The sequence below is a fragment of the Poeciliopsis prolifica genome, unplaced genomic scaffold, assembly GCF_027474105.1.
Source record: "Poeciliopsis prolifica strain line A6 unplaced genomic scaffold, Auburn_PproV2 SCAFFOLD003, whole genome shotgun sequence".
Taxonomy (NCBI): domain Eukaryota; kingdom Metazoa; phylum Chordata; class Actinopteri; order Cyprinodontiformes; family Poeciliidae; genus Poeciliopsis; species Poeciliopsis prolifica.
In genome coordinates, this window is record NW_026562378.1 from 16941375 (window position 1) to 16959410 (window position 18036).

The window sequence follows — 18036 nt, forward strand, 5'->3', positions numbered from 1 at the left end:
TCCTTTGTGAAGATCCACAGAGGTGGAAACCTTCATCATGTCAGTTACTTCTGAATCAAATATTTGCAGTCTGCATAAAAACACACATCAAATCAGATTAAAGCTCCCTGTTCTGAGTCGATTGATTACCAAAACTATTTTGTATTTCCTAAGTGTCAGTGTCATGGTGAAGAAAGAGAATTTGAGATGTTACATCAGTTTTCTTAGCATTTGGTAAAATATCACCTCATATTTATTATTTAAGTCAGATATTTTGTGTTATCTTTGCTCAGGTTTCTGCCACATTTCCTGGGATTTTGGCCCATTCCTCCTGACAGAACTGGTGCAACTGCAGCAGGATGGGAGGCTGCCTCGCTCCATCACACCTTCTCACTTCAGTTCACAAATCTTCTATGGGATTTAGATCGGCGCTTCGTCAAAATGTTTTATTATCTAAAACAACTGGTGTTAGGATCATTATATAGTGTATTTTGAAGACCTACTTGTGTCTTGAGCTGCAACTTCCTGGAAATGTCTAGACATTTTTCTGTTCGTCCATATTGAGAGGACTCAGGCAGGTCGGGCATCTGGTTAGCTGAGAGAAGTTCCTTTCCATGAACTATATCACGTCTCACCTTGACCCCATTATGCAAGAACCTTCTTTGTGGATGTTCCCCTCCACTACCACCTGCACCATTAGACTCCCACTGGCAGAATATGCTTATATCTACCCTTTATTGGACTCTAGCAACTGTTTTTATTTAGCAGTTTCTGAAAATGTTCTGTTTATATCAATGTCTTACATTCTTTCTTCTGTTTGCTGTGCCACCACCAGATGGAGCCAAACTGCTTTTGAAACATAATAAAGTTGATTCTACATAAATCAAGAATAGTTTTACCGTGCCTACTGCTTTCTCAAAATCATAGAAAACACACCAATGAGGCCATCATTTTATAAGTTATTTTATATTTTGTAATTTGTTTGGAACACAAATCTCTCCATAAGATAAAAACAGTATTATTATCGTTAAACACACTAACACAATGCTAAAAATTATGACACACATTAGCCACAACAACTACAAAAAATGTAACAATCACATACTTTGTAAATTACTATTTTCACACTCTAACATTGCAAATGTTTTTTGAAAAATCAAAGTTTCAATCTAAGATTACAAAATCAGAAGCTGAAAGAATATGGTTAATCAGAAATTAGATTTTCTTTTACATTTTTGCTGCTGATTTTAATCAAAGACCAGATACAGGTGTCTAACTGGAAAAAAGGGAACTTTAAATATCGCTTCAGTGAATTCGGATTGTGTGCACAGCAGAACTATCAAGAAATGAAACTGCTGATAAGCAGTCAGTTTATAATTGAACAAACCTTGTTTGATATTTCAGATATATTTCGAATATGAGTGGCTCATGCTGCATGCACAGTGCTGCCTCTTGGAAAATGGCTACAGGTCTGATTAAAAGCAGCATCAACAATGAAAATTTTAGTTTTGAGCTTTTTAAGAGAAATGAATTAATTAAGGGTCCTCCACAGAACACTGCTTATACCGCATGAGTCCATCCTCCTGGATGTGCTGTTGACCACTATAGCTTGTTACAGATTTTTGTAGCTTGTGTGACTCCTTGATGACCACTCTGCTTTCTGAATCAAGGAATCATATAAAGAAGACCAGTTCAGAAAAAGACTAAACAAAAAACATCTCTTCATATTAGTCATTTGCAGCCATTTCAGGCTAGATTGTTGCTTTATTTAACTAACCCGTCTCATTATTTTCTTGCAAAGCTCCTGGTGTGAAAGTGGCCGGTCGTCCTCATCAGTGATGGGCTGCTCTTCTGAAGCAGTCTCCAAACTGAAGGGTAAAACAAAACAGAGCCGTGAGCATCATGAGCTTATATTCCCAAATGTATCTCCAAAGCAAACAACAAGGCCGACCTGCTAGCAGACGCGTGGACACTGACATCTCGCTTGAGGTCAGGATTCTGACCGAGAAAGTTTCTGGCCACATCGGCCGCGTCGAAGTCGTCTTTCAGTTCCTGCACGAAACACACGATGTCTTACAGGTTGAGGATCTGCAAACAACAATAATACTTGCAAAACTGGCACAACCTTAAACTTGAGAAAAGCCTGCACAGAGAGCAGGTCGTTGGTCTTCTCCTCTATGAGATCCAGGTATGTTATGATGTTGCTCTCTGTGATCCCAGAGGTGAATCCCAGCCGTTCCTCCACTGCTGCGTAGTCACACCCGACCTCTTTGAAGATGCTGTCCACCCCTGAAGGATGAAAAGAGCATGTTTGAGAATTACCTTGATATAATTGCATTTCTCTACATAACATGATGATCATGTTTAGTTTTATATTGTTTTTTTTTTCTCCACTCAATACAGACACATTTATCTTGGATTCACTAAGATTTTATGGGTCTTTATATCAATTTCTATTTGAGAGCAATTCAAAACCATACACCTTTAATTACACATTGTTAATTTTATGTTATCAATTTGATTTATTTTATTGGCTTTAAATTCATTGTATTGGTATGTGGTACCAGAAATCTTAGCAAAGCACAGAATAAATGTAAAGAGCAATAAAATAAAACATTGCTGAACCTTTTTTGATTTGATTCAGAATTGTGCTTATAGCGTCAGCTTGGCTTGCATAAGTCTCTGTTTGAGATTCAGCTTCCTTTATTTTTCCTTTTATGTCTTCCAGCTGAGAGCGAAGCTTTTGCTCCTGTGCCAGTTCTTCCCGGTTAAACTTCTCCATCTCCTCCTTGATCTGCTGTGACACACAGACTTACTGTTACAAATCTCTAGGAAACAAGACAGTTTATATGTAATCTTGTTTTCTTACCAACAACTTTGTAGTGTATGAAAAAAGTATGCAGGCTACACTAAATATATGTAAAAAGGAAAAATATGTCGTTTTTAATGTTAAAGCAAACCAGAAAAAATACCTTGTTGATCTGATCCTTCAGTTTCACAGTCTCCCTGTTTTGCTCATTGACGAATACGAGAAAGGCCAAGTTTCGGTCTTTAGCTACTCAACAAAAGAGGAATACATCAATAAGATTATTTCACTAATAAAAAATATAAAAACCAGAAGTGTTAAATGCATTAAACTTTTCATTCATATACAATTTGTTATTGCAGTGTATGAAAGTAATTTTGATCAAAAGTTATCTGTGCTTTCAAAGTTGTCTTAGGACTTTTGCAGTTTTATTATTTCTTCTTCTCTCTAGATTATATGCATGACCAGGACAGAATATCTGACAATGGAAGCTCAAAAATGTGGAAAATTGCTAAAAACTAAATTATGCACCAAATAATTAATCTGATTGAAACCTACAGTTTGTCTCAGAATGGTTAATAGGTGATCAAATCCTGAAATGTATGATTTTTTTCCTCTGTTCATTAAATGCCATAAAAGTGAACATTTTGATGTATTTTAATGATAGAATACATCATTAAACATGATGTTCTCTAATTAGCTTGCTTTTGAGTTGAGTTAAAATAGATAGAGGGTGGTGGAATGTACTTTTATCATTACTTTTGTCTGAACTGATTTGCAAGTCAGAATTAACAGCCTTAGCAATAACAAGAGCTTTCCATATGAACAGTTCAGTCTTAAATTGAAACAATATCAAAATCCAAAGAAAACATTGAAAGGCTTTAGTATTCCTTAAGACCATTTGAAAAGCCAAAAAAATAAAAATTAAATCAAGACTTTGCACTGCTTTGCTCACATCCTCAGATAAATAGTGGATAATATGTCATGGTGGTGCCTATTTAAGTGAGGAAGCCTGTTGCAAACATGACTGAAAAATTATTCTTGTGGCTCAGACTAAAACAAACGACTATACAAAAATATTTACATTTGTTCGACAGTGAAACAGACTGTATGAAGTTCTGTCTCTAAAATTAGATAAGTGTAAAAGTCTCACCCTCGATGAAACTATGGACCAGCTGGTCCAGGTGCTCCTCGCCCATTATTGCCTGGAGCTTTTCAAACGTGTCCTTCAAGTTCTCCGCAGTCTGTTCTCCTGAGAGCATGCTCCTGAATGCCTTAGCACCTGGGACTTAAAAACAAAAATAATTAAAATCTGAGCAGAATCAATGGAGAATGTGCCTTTACTCAGGGTCTAAAAGTATTTTACTTCTATAAGGATATAGAAATACCCCTACAGTGATATGGGGTACTCAAATGCATATTAAAAGATTTTGACTGAAACATTAAACCTAAAGCTACCAGCTATTTCTTGAACATTTCAGGAGACCACAAATAAATTACTTTCCTAGGTTCATAAAAAAGAACTTAAACTTACATTACCATACAAAATTATTCATACACATTGAACAAATTCACATTTTGATCAATTAAAGCCATAATATTTTATTGCAATTTTATGTGTTAGACCAACAGAGTGTAATACATAATTGTAAAGTGGAACAAATATGGCTGTCAGGTACCCTCAAAACAAACGCAGCACAACCGTCTGCCAAACCCTAAGAGGATCACTGGTGAACAAACAGAATGTTGAAATCCAAGGAACACAGCTGACAGGCTGTGGGAAAGTTGTGATGAGGTTTAATAAAGGGTTAGGTTATAAAACACAATCACAAGCTTTAGGCATTTTGTAAGAAGTCCAGTTTGCAGTTCCAGTTAAAACAGCAAACAAGTGGAGGAAGGAGATCCAGACCGGTGACACAAAGCTCTTGAACTCTTTGACCCACATACATAACACTATGTTTGACAGAAAACAAATGCTACACGTCACCTCATGTAAACACCAATTTCTTAAAGAAACATGTTGAAGGCAGCATAGTCCTGCGGGGAAGCTTTTCTTCAGCAGTGTGGTCAGAGTTAGTTAAAATTTTGATTGCGATAAATACAGAGGCGATCCTGGAATAAAGGCTGTAAGTGGCTGCAGAAGAGACTGGCATGGATACATGCAAACCTGGATACATGCAAAAAGAGACAAGACGGTTTACAGTATCAAGACATAACTGATTGGTAGAATGGCCCAGTCAAAGTTCAGACCTGAATCTTGTTAAGATTCCCCCCAGGCCAGTCTGACTGAGCTTCAGGAATGTTGTAAATAATGGGCACAAATTCCATTTTTTATATATGGAAAACTGTTAGAGAATTGTTGTTCTAACTACAGCCAAAGGTATTTCAGTAATGATCTGGCTCTAGGGATCTTAAAACTAATGTACATCAAACTTTAAAACATTAAAAATAATGTTCCAGTTTTCTTCCACTTGTATTTTGTACTTTCTATTGGTCTATTACATAAAATCCCAATAGAATACATTGTAGTTTCAGATAAGTTTCTTGCTTTTATGCAATACACAGAGTATTGCATGGTCCTACATTGTCCTGGTGCCATTTTGTCATCGAACGAATCCTCATTGCACTTGGTCATTATGAAGTTCTTCAGGCTAAACTCGTTTGCAATGAGCCTCTCAAGTTCTTTCATCTCAGCATTGTACTGAATGAGGTCCTTCGTTGCCTTCTCTCTCAGCATTTTCATCCTGGCCAGAGCCTCCTGTCTTTAGTACAGATTATAAAAATGAGCTTCACTTCACCCTGATTTGCTCCATGCCAAACTAAAATATTAAACCTCACCTGAAGTCGTAAGCAGCAGTGGACAGCCTCGTCATTTCCTCAATCTCCTTACGGATTTTTTGCACCTCCTAAAGCACATTTTATATCAGAGAAAAAGAAGGAAAAAAAAACATACTGTCAGATACACTGTAAAATAAATAAAAGTATAAATATATTTTTGTTAATCTTGCATGAAATAATTTACATGGTCTCTAACCTTTGCTAAGTTATTGCGCAGTTTCTGGAAATGTTCTCGTTCTATACAAAGAATGCCCAGCTCTTCTTTCAGTTGGTTGTTTTTGGTCATCAGACCACTGAATTGAGTGGAAGCCTGAACACAAGGTATATGAAATATTTGCAGAAGTCAAAGACAAGAAAAACCTTCAGACAGCAACCTTTGGAAGCTTGCGTTACCAGTCTCATTTGTTATATTTTTGTAACTTACTCGCTTCACATTGGATTCCATGTTGCGTATAATTTTGTTGACCTTCCGTACCCTTGCACTTTGGGAAAGACTGCTATTTCCACCCCCTATTCTTCTCATCTCTGCCAATCTCCTCTCCATATTCAATATCTATACACAGTACAGACCAGTAACATAAATGTTGCTAGATTTTTGGACTTTGTTTGTCCTAAAATCAAAATAAATAGAAAAATCAGAAGAGAAAAAAGACCTCCATCTGCAGCATTTTTTGGCATTCCCTCTCTTTATCCATTTCTCTGTCTAGTGTTTTGTTCTGCTCTACCAGAGTCCGGATCGCATCATGCTCCTGCTGTTGACGAGCCAAATTTTTGCGGGCATTAAGATTTCGAAGCACCTCCTCTCGTTCTTTCAGCAGGTTCTCAATTTCCTTTCTAGAAACAGAAAGCAAAAAATACTTGAAAAGGTATTTTTCACCACAGATTGTGACACAGATGTGATAATCAGATTTCAATGCGTTTCGGTTCTTTATTCACTCTTGCTTGCGGATTTGCTCCCGAGCTTGGATCTCATAGCCCCGCTGGTCTCTTTGTTTCATGATCCTGTACTGATTTTGAAGTTCAGCAATCTCCAATTTTGCTTGACAAAATATCAGATAAACATTTTAGTATTTTGTGTGACATAAATGTTCAGAAAGCACTAGCATTTATTGCTGAATAACAATATTTCAAACAATAACATACCCACTTCATCTGCATCCATCTCAAGAGTTTCCGAACGTCCACCTGCGGCAGCTCTTCCCTGGGCCATTGTTGTGATGAGCTTCTTTTAAAAAAAATACACTTTTTAAAAAAAATACTAGCAAACATTCAAAACTAACACAACTAACTTTTTACTCTGAAATTAACTAAGATTAAACTTTTCAGGTAACAAAAAGTTACCTGAGGGATGTGCAGCAATAATGCTACTCAAGAGAAATGGGATCTCTCAGGGAAAACAGCTTTTTAGAGTGTTTGCATATAATATTGAGCTTGTGTGTCTGTGTGAATAATTTTCAGTCTATTTGTATCAAACTCAATATATTTTTTCATCTTTTCAGCTGTGTGTAGAATCGGTTTATCCTGTAAAGTGAACTGACCAAATTATATGATATAAGGAAATAATGAGAGCATATGAACTTCTGACTGGAAATGTATATCTTTGAAAAATGCCCATTAACCTGTTAGTGAAAGCTAGACAAGCCATTTGGCTAAATATACTTGTTTTGCCATGCATTAGGCTCATTGCAGCATTAAAATGTGATTGAACTGCCTATTAAAGACTATAAAAAAAAAGAACGAGAATTTTAATTTTAATGCATACCAAATATCCAAGCTGTTTCACATTTGACATGTAACCTTACAACGGTTCAGCCATTAGCCTCTTTCGACGATATTTGCGGTTAGCTGTGCTAACGGCGCAAGAGCAACAGACACCAAATGGTAGCTGTTGTACACCATATAAAAATCATGTTACAGTGAGTGTTACAATAGATAAGCGAAATAAAACTTACCTTAACAGCTGAGGGTCGTAAGTAAAGTTAAAAACAACAACCAACAAAAACTTACAAACTCCCCCTGAGACAAGCAGCAGCCGTTAACGAGTTAACGCAAGGTAACGGTTGCTGTTTACGGGTTGTTGCTATGCAACAAGGGCTAACTTCTCCCTGGGCTGCGACTGTCAGGCGCAGCTACCAACGTCTGTCAACTTCCTGATTTGTTAGATTAGTTGTACTGACTTCTTAATGTTTTATCTTTTTAATGGGCGAACACAATCTGTAATTACAGCAAACGGTTCGTGGTTTGTGGTATTTTGTAAGATTAGCTCCCCTTCGTGGTGGATGAAGATAAAATACATTTATGGATTCACCTCAATCTAAACTTTCTCCATCCAATCAAACTGAAGTGGAACAATTTTCCAAAATGAAAATGGCCGAAGTTTATGTTCTTCAGAGCAGTTTGTAGGTGATGTATATTCAGGCCTGTTATGCTATGTGGATCTAATACTATTGTTATTATTATTGATATTATTGAAGAAAGCGAACTTGTCCAAAAACTGTGGTGAGCAGTTAGCCTTTAGCTTTTATTTCAAAGACTAAACTTCATCCACAAAATTTAGAAATAAGGACACAGGATTTTTTATTTTATTTTTTATTTTATTTTTTTGGAGAAAGTGATTTTTGATTATAATTCAATTATTAGAGAATCTGCATAAATGGTTTTAATAAATTATTTGAACAGGACAGTTTCTTACCAAATCATCTTGAAGTACTAACATAATGTAACTATTGCACAAAAAACAACAAAAAGGAGCATGTGTATAGTTCATACATTATAAACAAAGCACAGAAAGAAAGGAAAATTGAGTTTGTGTATGTCAAAATCCCTTTCAACTAAATATGTTACAATGTTGAAATGTGTTGTTATAATCCTTTAACATATGAAAGAAAAATATATTTGTAGGCTGAACAACAGAGTTTGTGGGTTGGCCACTTCAAAAACTTCTCAGGTCATCTCTATTTTCAGCTTATTTGTTTGAGGTCAGGACTGCAATTACATCCTCTCTATCATGCAATTCTGGAGGCACTCTTTAATAAAAGCGAAGCCTTTGTGAAAATTAGCACTGATAATGTTTAGCAGAGCTCAGTTTGTAATGCTGGTTGCACAATCATACCCAATTTCTTTCTCTGCACTCAGATTGTCAGCACATGCACTTCTTCCATCATTAGACTTTAGGAAAGAGGAGTTTTTCACAAGTGTAACTCACATGCTGAACTCTGCAGCTCAACCCACAGGCAACATTTAAGGTGAAATAAACAGGGTAATATAGTTCAGTCGGTAGGTGGGTAGATTGGTTGATTGGTTGGGTGTTCGGTTGGATGACTGGATGGTTGGCTGGCTGGTTGGTTGGTTGATCGCTTATTTGGCTGGTGGTGACTGTGGCTCCTCCTGGGGCGGTGTTGGTGGGAAGCCTTCTAAGAAAGTACGGAAGTACTCTGGAGTGTTGGAATCAGGATTCTTAAACAGCAAGTAGCATTTTGGAAAATAATAAGCAACCACCAGCCCTAAGTTACCTGCCAAAGTGAAATAAACATGGGCAACAGACTTAGTCTTCGACACAGTGAGTATATTTTTTGTCAACCCTGTATAGACTGGGATAAAGATCACCCAAATCACACAATAGATAAGAGTGGAGAAGGTGATATCCCTGGCAAGATTGTATTGATGATGAGGTTTAATTGCCATGAAGGTGGACATGAATGACACAAGGGCCATGGCAGCATTGAGGCCTTGCATGACAGCAAGTTTATCTGGAGACACAGGACATGGCAAAAAGATCTTCATGAAATTGATCTCCAAATTGCTCTTATACACAGTAAGAGAGGGTTCTTCTTGAACAAACCAGCCACACACTCCAGCCTGAACAGAACAGCAGATCAGGACAAACAGCCAGCTTCCAGGGCCTTGGAGCGTACGCAGGTGGGGAGCGACCTTCTTTGGGAACTCAGTCACAAGGAATATCTGTTTGAAAAGAAGAGTTTGAATTATAATTAAAAGGTGCCATTCTTAAGTTTATCCCTTTGTGACTGCTTGACTTAATCTGGTAAATAGAAACAACTGCAAAAGCAGTAAGGAGACATGTATTCCCAAATTAAGCAAACAAAAATATTTTAGCTATGTTATTCTCTTGCAATGTTATTTTAAACAAACATCCATAAAATGTCTGGATTGTAGAAATATCATTCTTTCAGCATTACAATCAACTAATCTTCTGTATGAAAATTATTAATCTATTTATTACTTAGTTATTTTCTGAAGATATTGAATTATTATTTGGCTTATTAATTATTTTTTAAAACAAACAAAATACAGCAATCTAGAGAAGAATGTCAGTATTTGCGAACCACGTTTCTTGTGCTCATGCAGTTTCTAGATATTGCCACTCGGGTGCAGTATTGCACCTGAAAGTACTCACCTGCAGTGAGATAGACAAGATAATGGAGAGAGCTACAGTTTGGAAAATAGTGATGAGTGGTAGTTGAAGATGGCACACCATGTCCCCAGGCTCCCCCAGGAAGAGAAACAGACTCAAACAGCCTCCCATCAAGCTGAGCAGAGCCAGGAAGGTCAGGACTCCCCCTGAGGCCTTCACCAGTGGGGTTCCTCGGTGGATCAGGAACATGACGGCCACAGACACCTGACATATAAGCAGGACAAGAACCGCCAGTATAATCTTCAGGGCATCGTCGGAGTCCCATCCCAAAATTTCAAAAATGGGGGGTGTGCAGTTAGTACTGCGATCATTGGACCACTGACGTTCAGGACACTTGGTGCACTGGATGTCCTCTAGAGACAGAAACAGAACTTGATCATTGTCTGAATATGGATGAAGGTCATAGTGACTATATAAAAGAGAAAGAAGTTAATGTTTTTGCTGATGGTGGACTGACCTGTAAAGGAATTCTGCTAATTTTGTACCGAAGTAATTCACATGACATCTAGTTTGGTTCATCAAGCAACAACAATCCAAACATTGATCCTTCAGTCTAAGAATATGATTTTATCTACAATAACAGATTTTTGACATTGATAGTTTCTCTTTCTCAAAGGAATATGAAAAAAAAAAAATAGAATCCATGCTTTTTTGGTAGTGTAATCTGACATGACTAAGTTTTTCAAAGTTGTCCTCTGATTGGACAACCAGCATCTCATGATGATTCCCTCCCCAAATTTTGCTGAGTCCTGAGACGCCAGTAAACATGGGTTGGAAGTAAAAGGTTTCTATATAGTAGTCAGACCAATTACATTAATTAAGGTCACTCATGGGGCCATTGTGACACATGAGTCATTGACCCTACCCTCCATTCAGCTCAGTGTTTGGATTGTTGTTGCTTGACGACCCAAACTAGATGCCATCTGAGTTACTTTGGTACACAACCCAAGGCATGTGTGATTACTCTGATTGCTATTTAGAAAGCTTCGTCCAGAACTGAAGAAGTATCTTTATTTAGGGGTGAAACAAGAGAAGTCTAGATGCCTTCTGTCATACACCATTGTTCTTCATTTTAGACACTCATCTAATTTTTATATGAAGTTGTCTTTCATCCATAGTGCTGCCATGCTCAGCACCCCCACGTAAATATGTGAACCCCTTTTCAATTTTTATCATAAACCAGCTTCAAAGCCGCGTTCAAGGCGGGGAACCACAACCCCACTGAATAAACTGAGCCGAAACAACAGAAACAAAGCAAGAAAAGAAACACAACTATCTATTCCATCAAGAGAAAACGAGCCATCAAGGGTGGAAGAACCCTGGAGCAAAAACACAAGTTGCTTGGAAAAAGAAAGTGAACAGTCACATTTGACCCACTGTCTCTTTTTCCTGCTTGATTTTGTTGGTTCTGGCATGAGAAGCTGACAAATCAAAGTTGATTCAGATGCTTAAAATTCCTCCTCACTCTTGTTTTCCTATTAAAATTAAGATTTGATAACAGGACTCACAGCTGTCGACTCAAAGACACTTTTTTAATTCTGGATGTGCAACCAATGAAAGCTTTTCACTCACTCTTTTCACTCAGTTTTAATTGGCGAATTTCCTTTTACTGAATGGAACATTTATTGAATTAATATTATGGGTTGGAGAATAGATCTACCTTCAGATAGATTTTTGATAGATTAATGAAGCTTATTAGCCTTCATGCTTAATGTTGGTAAGCGAGACCAAGTCCATATTCAATTTCCCATCACTCAAAATGTACATCTACTCATTTACATGACAGAAGCATGGCCGGTCACATTACCTTTATGTGCCTGGTAAGTGCCAGCCAAACAGTCAATGCAGTCATAGCAGCAGGAATGAAAGCCTTTGACTCTGCGAACCTGGCCATCGGCACACTGCGCTGAGCAGGTCGACAGAGGAACCTGAAACAGTTATGTTGAGAAGAAAAGTAAAAAAAACCTTTTTTTTCATATAAGTTGACTTAAGTATTTCAAAGAAGTAACTGAATGTACCGTTGAGTTCTCAGTGTGCCATTCAAAGCGAGACGTGTTGATGAACAATTTGTTTTGATAATAATTTCCCACATTTTTGAAATTAATGTCTGAGGACTTCCAGACCCACTCCACCAAGTTGTACCCGACGTTTGGGTTACCGTTTTCATCGAACTTTAAAATTGTGCCACTTATGTTAACAGAAGTATTCCTCAGGACCTCCAACAGCTGCAAAAAACAACAACAAAAAAACAATGTAATTCTTCTGTTAAAAACATGCTAATCTTTAGCAGTGCTCAGTCAGCTGTAGGGTTTTTAACCAATGTTACCTTCCAGGGATATATTTTTGAGTCTGGTCCCGTTTGACAACCATCTGAATCACACTCAAGCAACGTGTGCAGCGCCTGCGCTACGCTGTAGACGGCAGAATACACAGCGAAGCCCAGTCTCTTCACCACAAAGTTATTCACCAAGGTGATGTTAGCTGGTGACAGGTACCAACATTGTGGGCATGGATTGTCAGGATCATGAGACTTTGGCTGCATAGCAGCATTATTTTTCCTTCTCTCACTTATTTTTCTCAGGAGTGCTTCTGTGTAGTTGGTCAATAAGTCCAGACTATCCAATTTGTCAACAAAGCCAATGATTGTGCCAATGTCTTTGATCTTGGGAATGGAAATGACTCGATTATTGATTATCCAGCTTGAGCTGGCGATCCACACACCTGTTAAATTTTCCATGATGACCTGGAATAAATGAGACAAGATAAATTTAATCGATACTGCAGAGGTGTTAAAAATGTGTAATTAATTGACAAATTTTAAATCAAAACTCAGTTCTATTACAATTATTACACAATTTTTCTTCAACAGTTGATATATTTGTTTTATCCAACAGCATTAGAGGTTAGTGATATTTAGTAATACCTGACCTCAAGTGAATGTTAACATATAAGACATTTGTCTATTTTAAAAACCACAATGGCTGTTTAAATTGTTACATAGACCACTGTAACCATGAAACAATTAATTCTTACTAAAAGTAAAATATGATTTTTAGACATTTTTAAAACTATGGATGACATTAAATCAATAAAAACCTTTCCTGATTTAGATCAGATAGAGTTACCAAAATAATTTTCATCTGCTGAATGCCAGAGAAACATCATTTGGCCAGTCTCAGTATTTGGCAAAATTGCCTTTCAAAACATTTGACTCAGGTTAACTCTCTTCAACAGGTTTCTCACAACAGTTTGCTGAAAGTTTGGTCCATTTCTTCTGACAGAACTGGTGTCACTAAGTCAAGCTTGTGCTCACACACAGAGCCTTTCAGCTGCGCTCACAAATTTTCTATGGGACTGAGATCAGGATGTTGTATTATCCACTTCAAACTGGCAATTTTGTTTGTAACTAATGTAAGGGTCATTATCCATTTGGGAGAATGTTTGTGCCCACATTTTAATCTTCTTTTCTGTGTTTTGATGCATTGTTGATGGCTGAATCATTTCATATTTTGCATATAATTTGTGTTAAGATATGAACATTTGGGATCTGGAAATTGTAACAGAGGATAAACCAGACTCGAGGAAGGCGGCCATTCTCTTCCAGATACCTTAGCTGATTTCTTTTGATTATCCAATGTTCCCAAAGAAGGAGGCAGTAAAACACATCAATGCAAGCTTATTAAGTCGAGACATTATCATCTGGACTCAATCAAATGATTTAAAGGTGGAGTTATTTCATTGTGTGAAACAAAAAATTATTGGAAAACTTCCCATCTCATTACTCAGGTAGCAAATTGAATTGTTTTGACAGTCACAGAAAACCTAAAACAGGAAAGATTTAATGTCAGACAGCACAAAAATGGTTATGACTTTTATACAGTGTGTGCAATCATCTGGTTCCAAAGCAATTATTAAAAAGTTTATTCAGTGGATCACTTTCTGATTTTAACACATAATTCAACTTAATTATTGATTCATTTTAAATGTATTTTTCTCAGCTTAACTATAAAATCCTAGATTTCTGTGTTTATTACATTGTGGCACTCTTTCAGGACTCCATATTTCTCCACTGACCTGTTCAAAAAAGAACGCAGCCTGGTCTGGGAGGGCAAACACGATCACCACTTTGACCTCTGTTGCTTTGATGTTGTTGATGATGGTTTGGACTGCTGGTCCCGGGTCAGTGTACACCGGGATCAGGCCCTGATAGGCCACACACACAGACTTATTCTCTGCTACTTTGGAGAACTGCTGCACACCACTTTGTCCATACTCCTCCTCAGTGCCTATCACAGCGACCCAGGTCCAGTTAAACTCAGACATAAGCTGAACCATGGCGTCCACTTGCCATTTGTCACTGGGCACCGTGCGGAAGAATGACGGGTAGAGAAGATTATCGCTGAATTTGTCACTGGTGGCACCGTAGCTAATCTGGGGCAAAAAGAGTCACATTATGAAACAATCTTGAATAAAGAAACGACTTTTAATTCAGCGTAGTTTGTGTGACCTTAAAACAAAAGTAATGGTAAAATTTTACACTGTGCACCTTAAATAAAAATACTTTTCTAAATTTGATAATTTCAGACAAAATAAATTGTCTTTGTTCAAATTTGGCAGATGTTAACATCCATGGAACCATGACAATAAGTTTGCAACAAAATCGTTTTGCATGCAGAAATAAACTTAGCATTCGTCCCAACATAACGTTTTAATCAAGAATTTCAATCAACTATGGATCTAATAAGAGTTTTCTCTGGTTATTCCAGCCTCAGTCCACAGAGATGCACTTTAGATCATTTGCACCTGAGATTATTACCCTTTAGTTCGAGTGAATGCATGCATGCATTGATACATGCCTTCACCCCTTCCAGCCATTTGTCTGCTGACTGAAACCCTTACAGGACTAAGCAGAACCGGAAAATTTGTCATTGGAAAGATGAAGCTCTTTTTTCACTTTTAGATGAACAAGTTGCAAAAGTGGAATTTCTGTTTTGTTTATACACAAGAGTTTTAATGTAGAAGATATAAATATAGATGCTGTGGGCTTAATAAAGTTTTCAGGTGTGTTTTTTTCCTTCAAATTTGTTGATATAAACCAGAATATTTAGATGTGCAAACATCAAAGAGCCACTTAATCATCTTGCAAGTATTGCTAGAGGAAACTCCTGATTTTGAACCATGACTTATTCTGTTGTTTTACTTTTGAAATTTAAAGAATTGTACAATTATTTTGTAAAAAAGAACAAATGAATCCTTTTAATGACATACAAATATTACAAATATTTTAAAGTTTTATACTGTTTTCCTCAACAAGAACATAAAGCCAGTTAAAGGAAGACAAATTTATTTCCAAACCTGAGGCATCAGAAAGAAACCCAGAAGTTTTCCGATCACTGATACCATTTCCGAGGTAAATGGACCGATGACGGCTGATATGCTGGTTTCATAGTCGGTGTAATTACACTTTACAGAAAGATCTTTGCTTGCTTTTTCAGTGAGGAAGGAGAGAGTGGGCTTCACAACGACTGAGGCGTGTCTGCAGGTGTCGTACATTTTGTAACCTAATTTGACGCCTGGCAGAAGATCCTGTTTTCCGTTGATTTCATCCACGGCATATTTCATCACTAGAGCGAGACCAAGTCCATCTTCATTCAAACTGTGGAAAACAATCTGAGTCAAGTTGAGTTTAAACATGTGCTTGTGTCTCATTTAACAGAGAAAATCTAAAAAACCCCCAATGATTTCTCATAACTGCATTACCTTTCACACTTGATGCTGTTCGGCTCACTAATAAGACCGCTGCTGTTCGATTGCTGGTTAATTGGAAAAAGTCCTCCAAGAGTTACATTTCCAGGGAAGCTGAAGAGGTTTGCAGTGATGTTTTGGAACCACTCAGGCGAGCTGCCGCTGCAGCACGACCTGAACGTCCAGCACAGAGCACACAGCAAATACAAGAATGAAGCCATGATGGAGGTGAGCTGCAGACTGCAGCGACAGACGGGAAACCAGAGCACATATGTGTCAGCGTGTCAAGCAATGTGGCTACATGCAAATTCTCCAGTAATTCCCAGGAAGCCATTGAACGTGGAGTTAAGGGAGTGCCACACAAACAGAAGAAAAAGAAAACCATATGAATATATTTCAAAACAGAAAATTATTTGAACGTCAGATCAAAGTAAAGATAGAACTATATGAAAGGTAAAAGAATAATTCAGTGTAAAGTTCTTTTACAAGTAATACATTATGCAAGTGCAATAATTTACTATTCATTGTTTTGTTTAAAAGCACATGACTGCCTGAATTTTAGTCATATTCAATGAATCAGAGCATTACTGAAAAGTCCATTTATTTTAGTAACTCAATCCACAGAGTGAAACACATTACATGGATTAATTACAAACAAACCAATGTCTCAAAGTTTTCATTTCTGTGATCTTCTGCTTCAAACAAATGAAAACATGAAATTGAAGATTAGAATCACGGCCAATGGAAATGTTTTCATAAAAAGAATGTGTGTTTAATGAAAAGTATGTTTAATACCTCCTTATAAGTCTTGATACTGTAAATCTGACAGACGAGCATCGTTCCATGCATGTTCTAGTTTATTGAATGTGACTGCAGTTACTGTTGGTTTTTGGGTTGTGTTCTGCATTTCTTCAGGATTTCTAGTGAATTTGTTTCTTTTCTTTTCCTTTGATGTCACTGGCAACAGTATTTAAGAAATGTTGACATGATGCATCACACATCAGGTTTTTAATTTACTAATATTGAGAAAAAAATTCATTTGTATCTCGGCAGAGGACCTGTCACTGGCAGGAGGTAGGGAGACAGAAAGCAAATCCGAAAAGAAATGGAGTGCAGTCAGTACAGAGGAGAGGAAACTGATGATTGATAAGAACCAGGGGAGACTGATTGAGAAGATTATTCAAGGAGACCGCAGTAAACAACCGGAAAACACTGGAATCATGGAGACGCAAGAATTTGAGAAACAGTAACTCAAATTACAAAACCCAGAAATGTACAAAAATGCAGAACCAACCAAGAACACAAAACATACACTCACTCCTACAAGCTGCAACACACAACTTTTGTAGAAACTCCCCTAAAAATGCTAAAGCAATTACACCATGTATACTAAGCCTGCATAGATCTGCCTGTCAGTGAAAGATCAAATGAAGGGCCGATGTAAATACGAGATAAAAGTCTTTTCCCTCCTTACAAACATCTATTGGCAGGGGTCGGGCTCTGCCAGTTGTGTTTGTGATGCTGGAGCAGATACAACACACTTTGAAGCACTTTGAGCTAAGAAAGAAACTAAAAAAAGTGTCTTTAAAAGCTTTACAATGTCTGGAAAATACCATTTTGTACTTCTCAGCTCTGAACAGACAGTGAGACTGAAGCTTTACTTTCAGTTTTTGTTTTAACTTGTTTTTTTTTTTAACCTTTTTATTCTCGTTTGAATTTTAATTAAATTGGTGGAGATTTAATTCTAGGAGGACAATAAAAACTTTCGTCTAAACTGCTAGTTTAGACAAAAACCAGTTTTCATATCATGAAGGTAAGACAGAGGAACCCGAACTTTGCCTGTTCTGTGAGCTGTTGAAGCTCATCTTTCTGGTGAATTTTCTTGTCATTTGCCTGCGGTTCACACATCGGGGTAGTTATCTGTAAGGAGACGCTCATGATGTAGATTCCTTTAACCTTCTCACCCCAGGCTGTTTTCACAACAAAGATTCATCCGCTGTCGGCTAATATTTACATGTAATGGTTATTATCACCATAATACATTGATCACAAATTGTTCATGTTGCCACCCACCAACGTATTTATTTTCTAATAAACACTTACATGTTAAAAAAACAAGGTTGTTTTGATCTTATATTACATGTTGACACGTTTAGTATCAACTTCTGCATTTACCACAGTGTTGTTTTTGCATGTTCTTTTGCATGAAGTGTTCATCCATTGATATTTCCTTCCA

At 37.2% G+C, this 18036-nt stretch overlaps 2 protein-coding genes across 4 annotated transcripts; both read right to left on the bottom strand.

The window, feature by feature from the left end:
• Nucleotides 1-928: 928 nt before the first annotated feature.
• Nucleotides 929-7710, bottom strand: odad1 (outer dynein arm docking complex subunit 1). Of its 3 annotated transcripts, none has more exons than XM_055027579.1 (15): nucleotides 7576-7710; nucleotides 6767-6848; nucleotides 6560-6662; nucleotides 6277-6457; nucleotides 6048-6176; nucleotides 5820-5933; nucleotides 5624-5691; nucleotides 5369-5547; nucleotides 3939-4073; nucleotides 2952-3034; nucleotides 2605-2773; nucleotides 2105-2268; nucleotides 1931-2031; nucleotides 1757-1847; nucleotides 929-1639 (listed from the first exon to the last, which is right to left on the bottom strand). In XM_055027579.1, exons 2-15 carry the CDS (start codon nucleotides 6831-6833, stop codon nucleotides 1592-1594), a joined length of 1632 nt encoding a protein of 543 aa, XP_054883554.1. In that variant the 5' UTR covers nucleotides 6834-6848; nucleotides 7576-7710; the 3' UTR covers nucleotides 929-1591. The 3 variants fall into 3 exon arrangements, with proteins under 3 accessions (XP_054883554.1, XP_054883553.1, XP_054883552.1); XM_055027578.1 differs by having other exon boundaries at nucleotides 2605-2776; nucleotides 6767-6845; nucleotides 7576-7709; XM_055027577.1 differs by having other exon boundaries at nucleotides 2605-2776; nucleotides 7576-7708.
• A 576-nt stretch (nucleotides 7711-8286) lies between these two features.
• LOC129352488 (taste receptor type 1 member 3) lies at nucleotides 8287-16027 on the bottom strand. Its single transcript, XM_055021513.1, has 8 exons — nucleotides 15816-16027; nucleotides 15411-15711; nucleotides 14130-14486; nucleotides 12382-12798; nucleotides 12074-12280; nucleotides 11863-11983; nucleotides 10038-10408; nucleotides 8287-9583 (listed from the first exon to the last, which is right to left on the bottom strand). Exons 1-8 carry the CDS (start codon nucleotides 16019-16021, stop codon nucleotides 8981-8983), a joined length of 2583 nt encoding a protein of 860 aa, XP_054877488.1. The 5' UTR covers nucleotides 16022-16027; the 3' UTR covers nucleotides 8287-8980.
• Nucleotides 16028-18036: the final 2009 nt, after the last annotated feature.

Excerpts from the sequence above, each read along its gene's own strand:
- LOC129352488 (XM_055021513.1), bottom strand. The coding sequence starts at position 16,021 with ATGGCTTCATTCTTGTATTTGCTGTGTGCTCTGTGCTGGACGTTCAGG. Across the intron at positions 12,799-14,129 it reads CTGCGTTCTTTTTTGAACAG|GTCATCATGGAAAATTTAAC; the intron begins GTCAGTGGAGAA and ends CATTTATTCCAG. Across the intron at positions 10,409-11,862 it reads CACTTACCAGGCACATAAAG|AGGACATCCAGTGCACCAAG; the intron begins GTAATGTGACCG and ends TTCTGTCTCTAG.
- odad1 (XM_055027578.1), bottom strand. The coding sequence starts at position 6,833 with ATGGCCCAGGGAAGAGCTGCCGCAGGTGGACGTTCGGAAACTCTTGAG. Across the intron at positions 2,269-2,604 it reads TCTGAATCAAATCAAAAAAG|GGGTGGACAGCATCTTCAAA; the intron begins GTTCAGCAATGT and ends TTCATCCTTCAG. Across the intron at positions 1,640-1,756 it reads GCAAGAAAATAATGAGACGG|AAAGCAGAGTGGTCATCAAG; the intron begins GTTAGTTAAATA and ends TCCTTGATTCAG.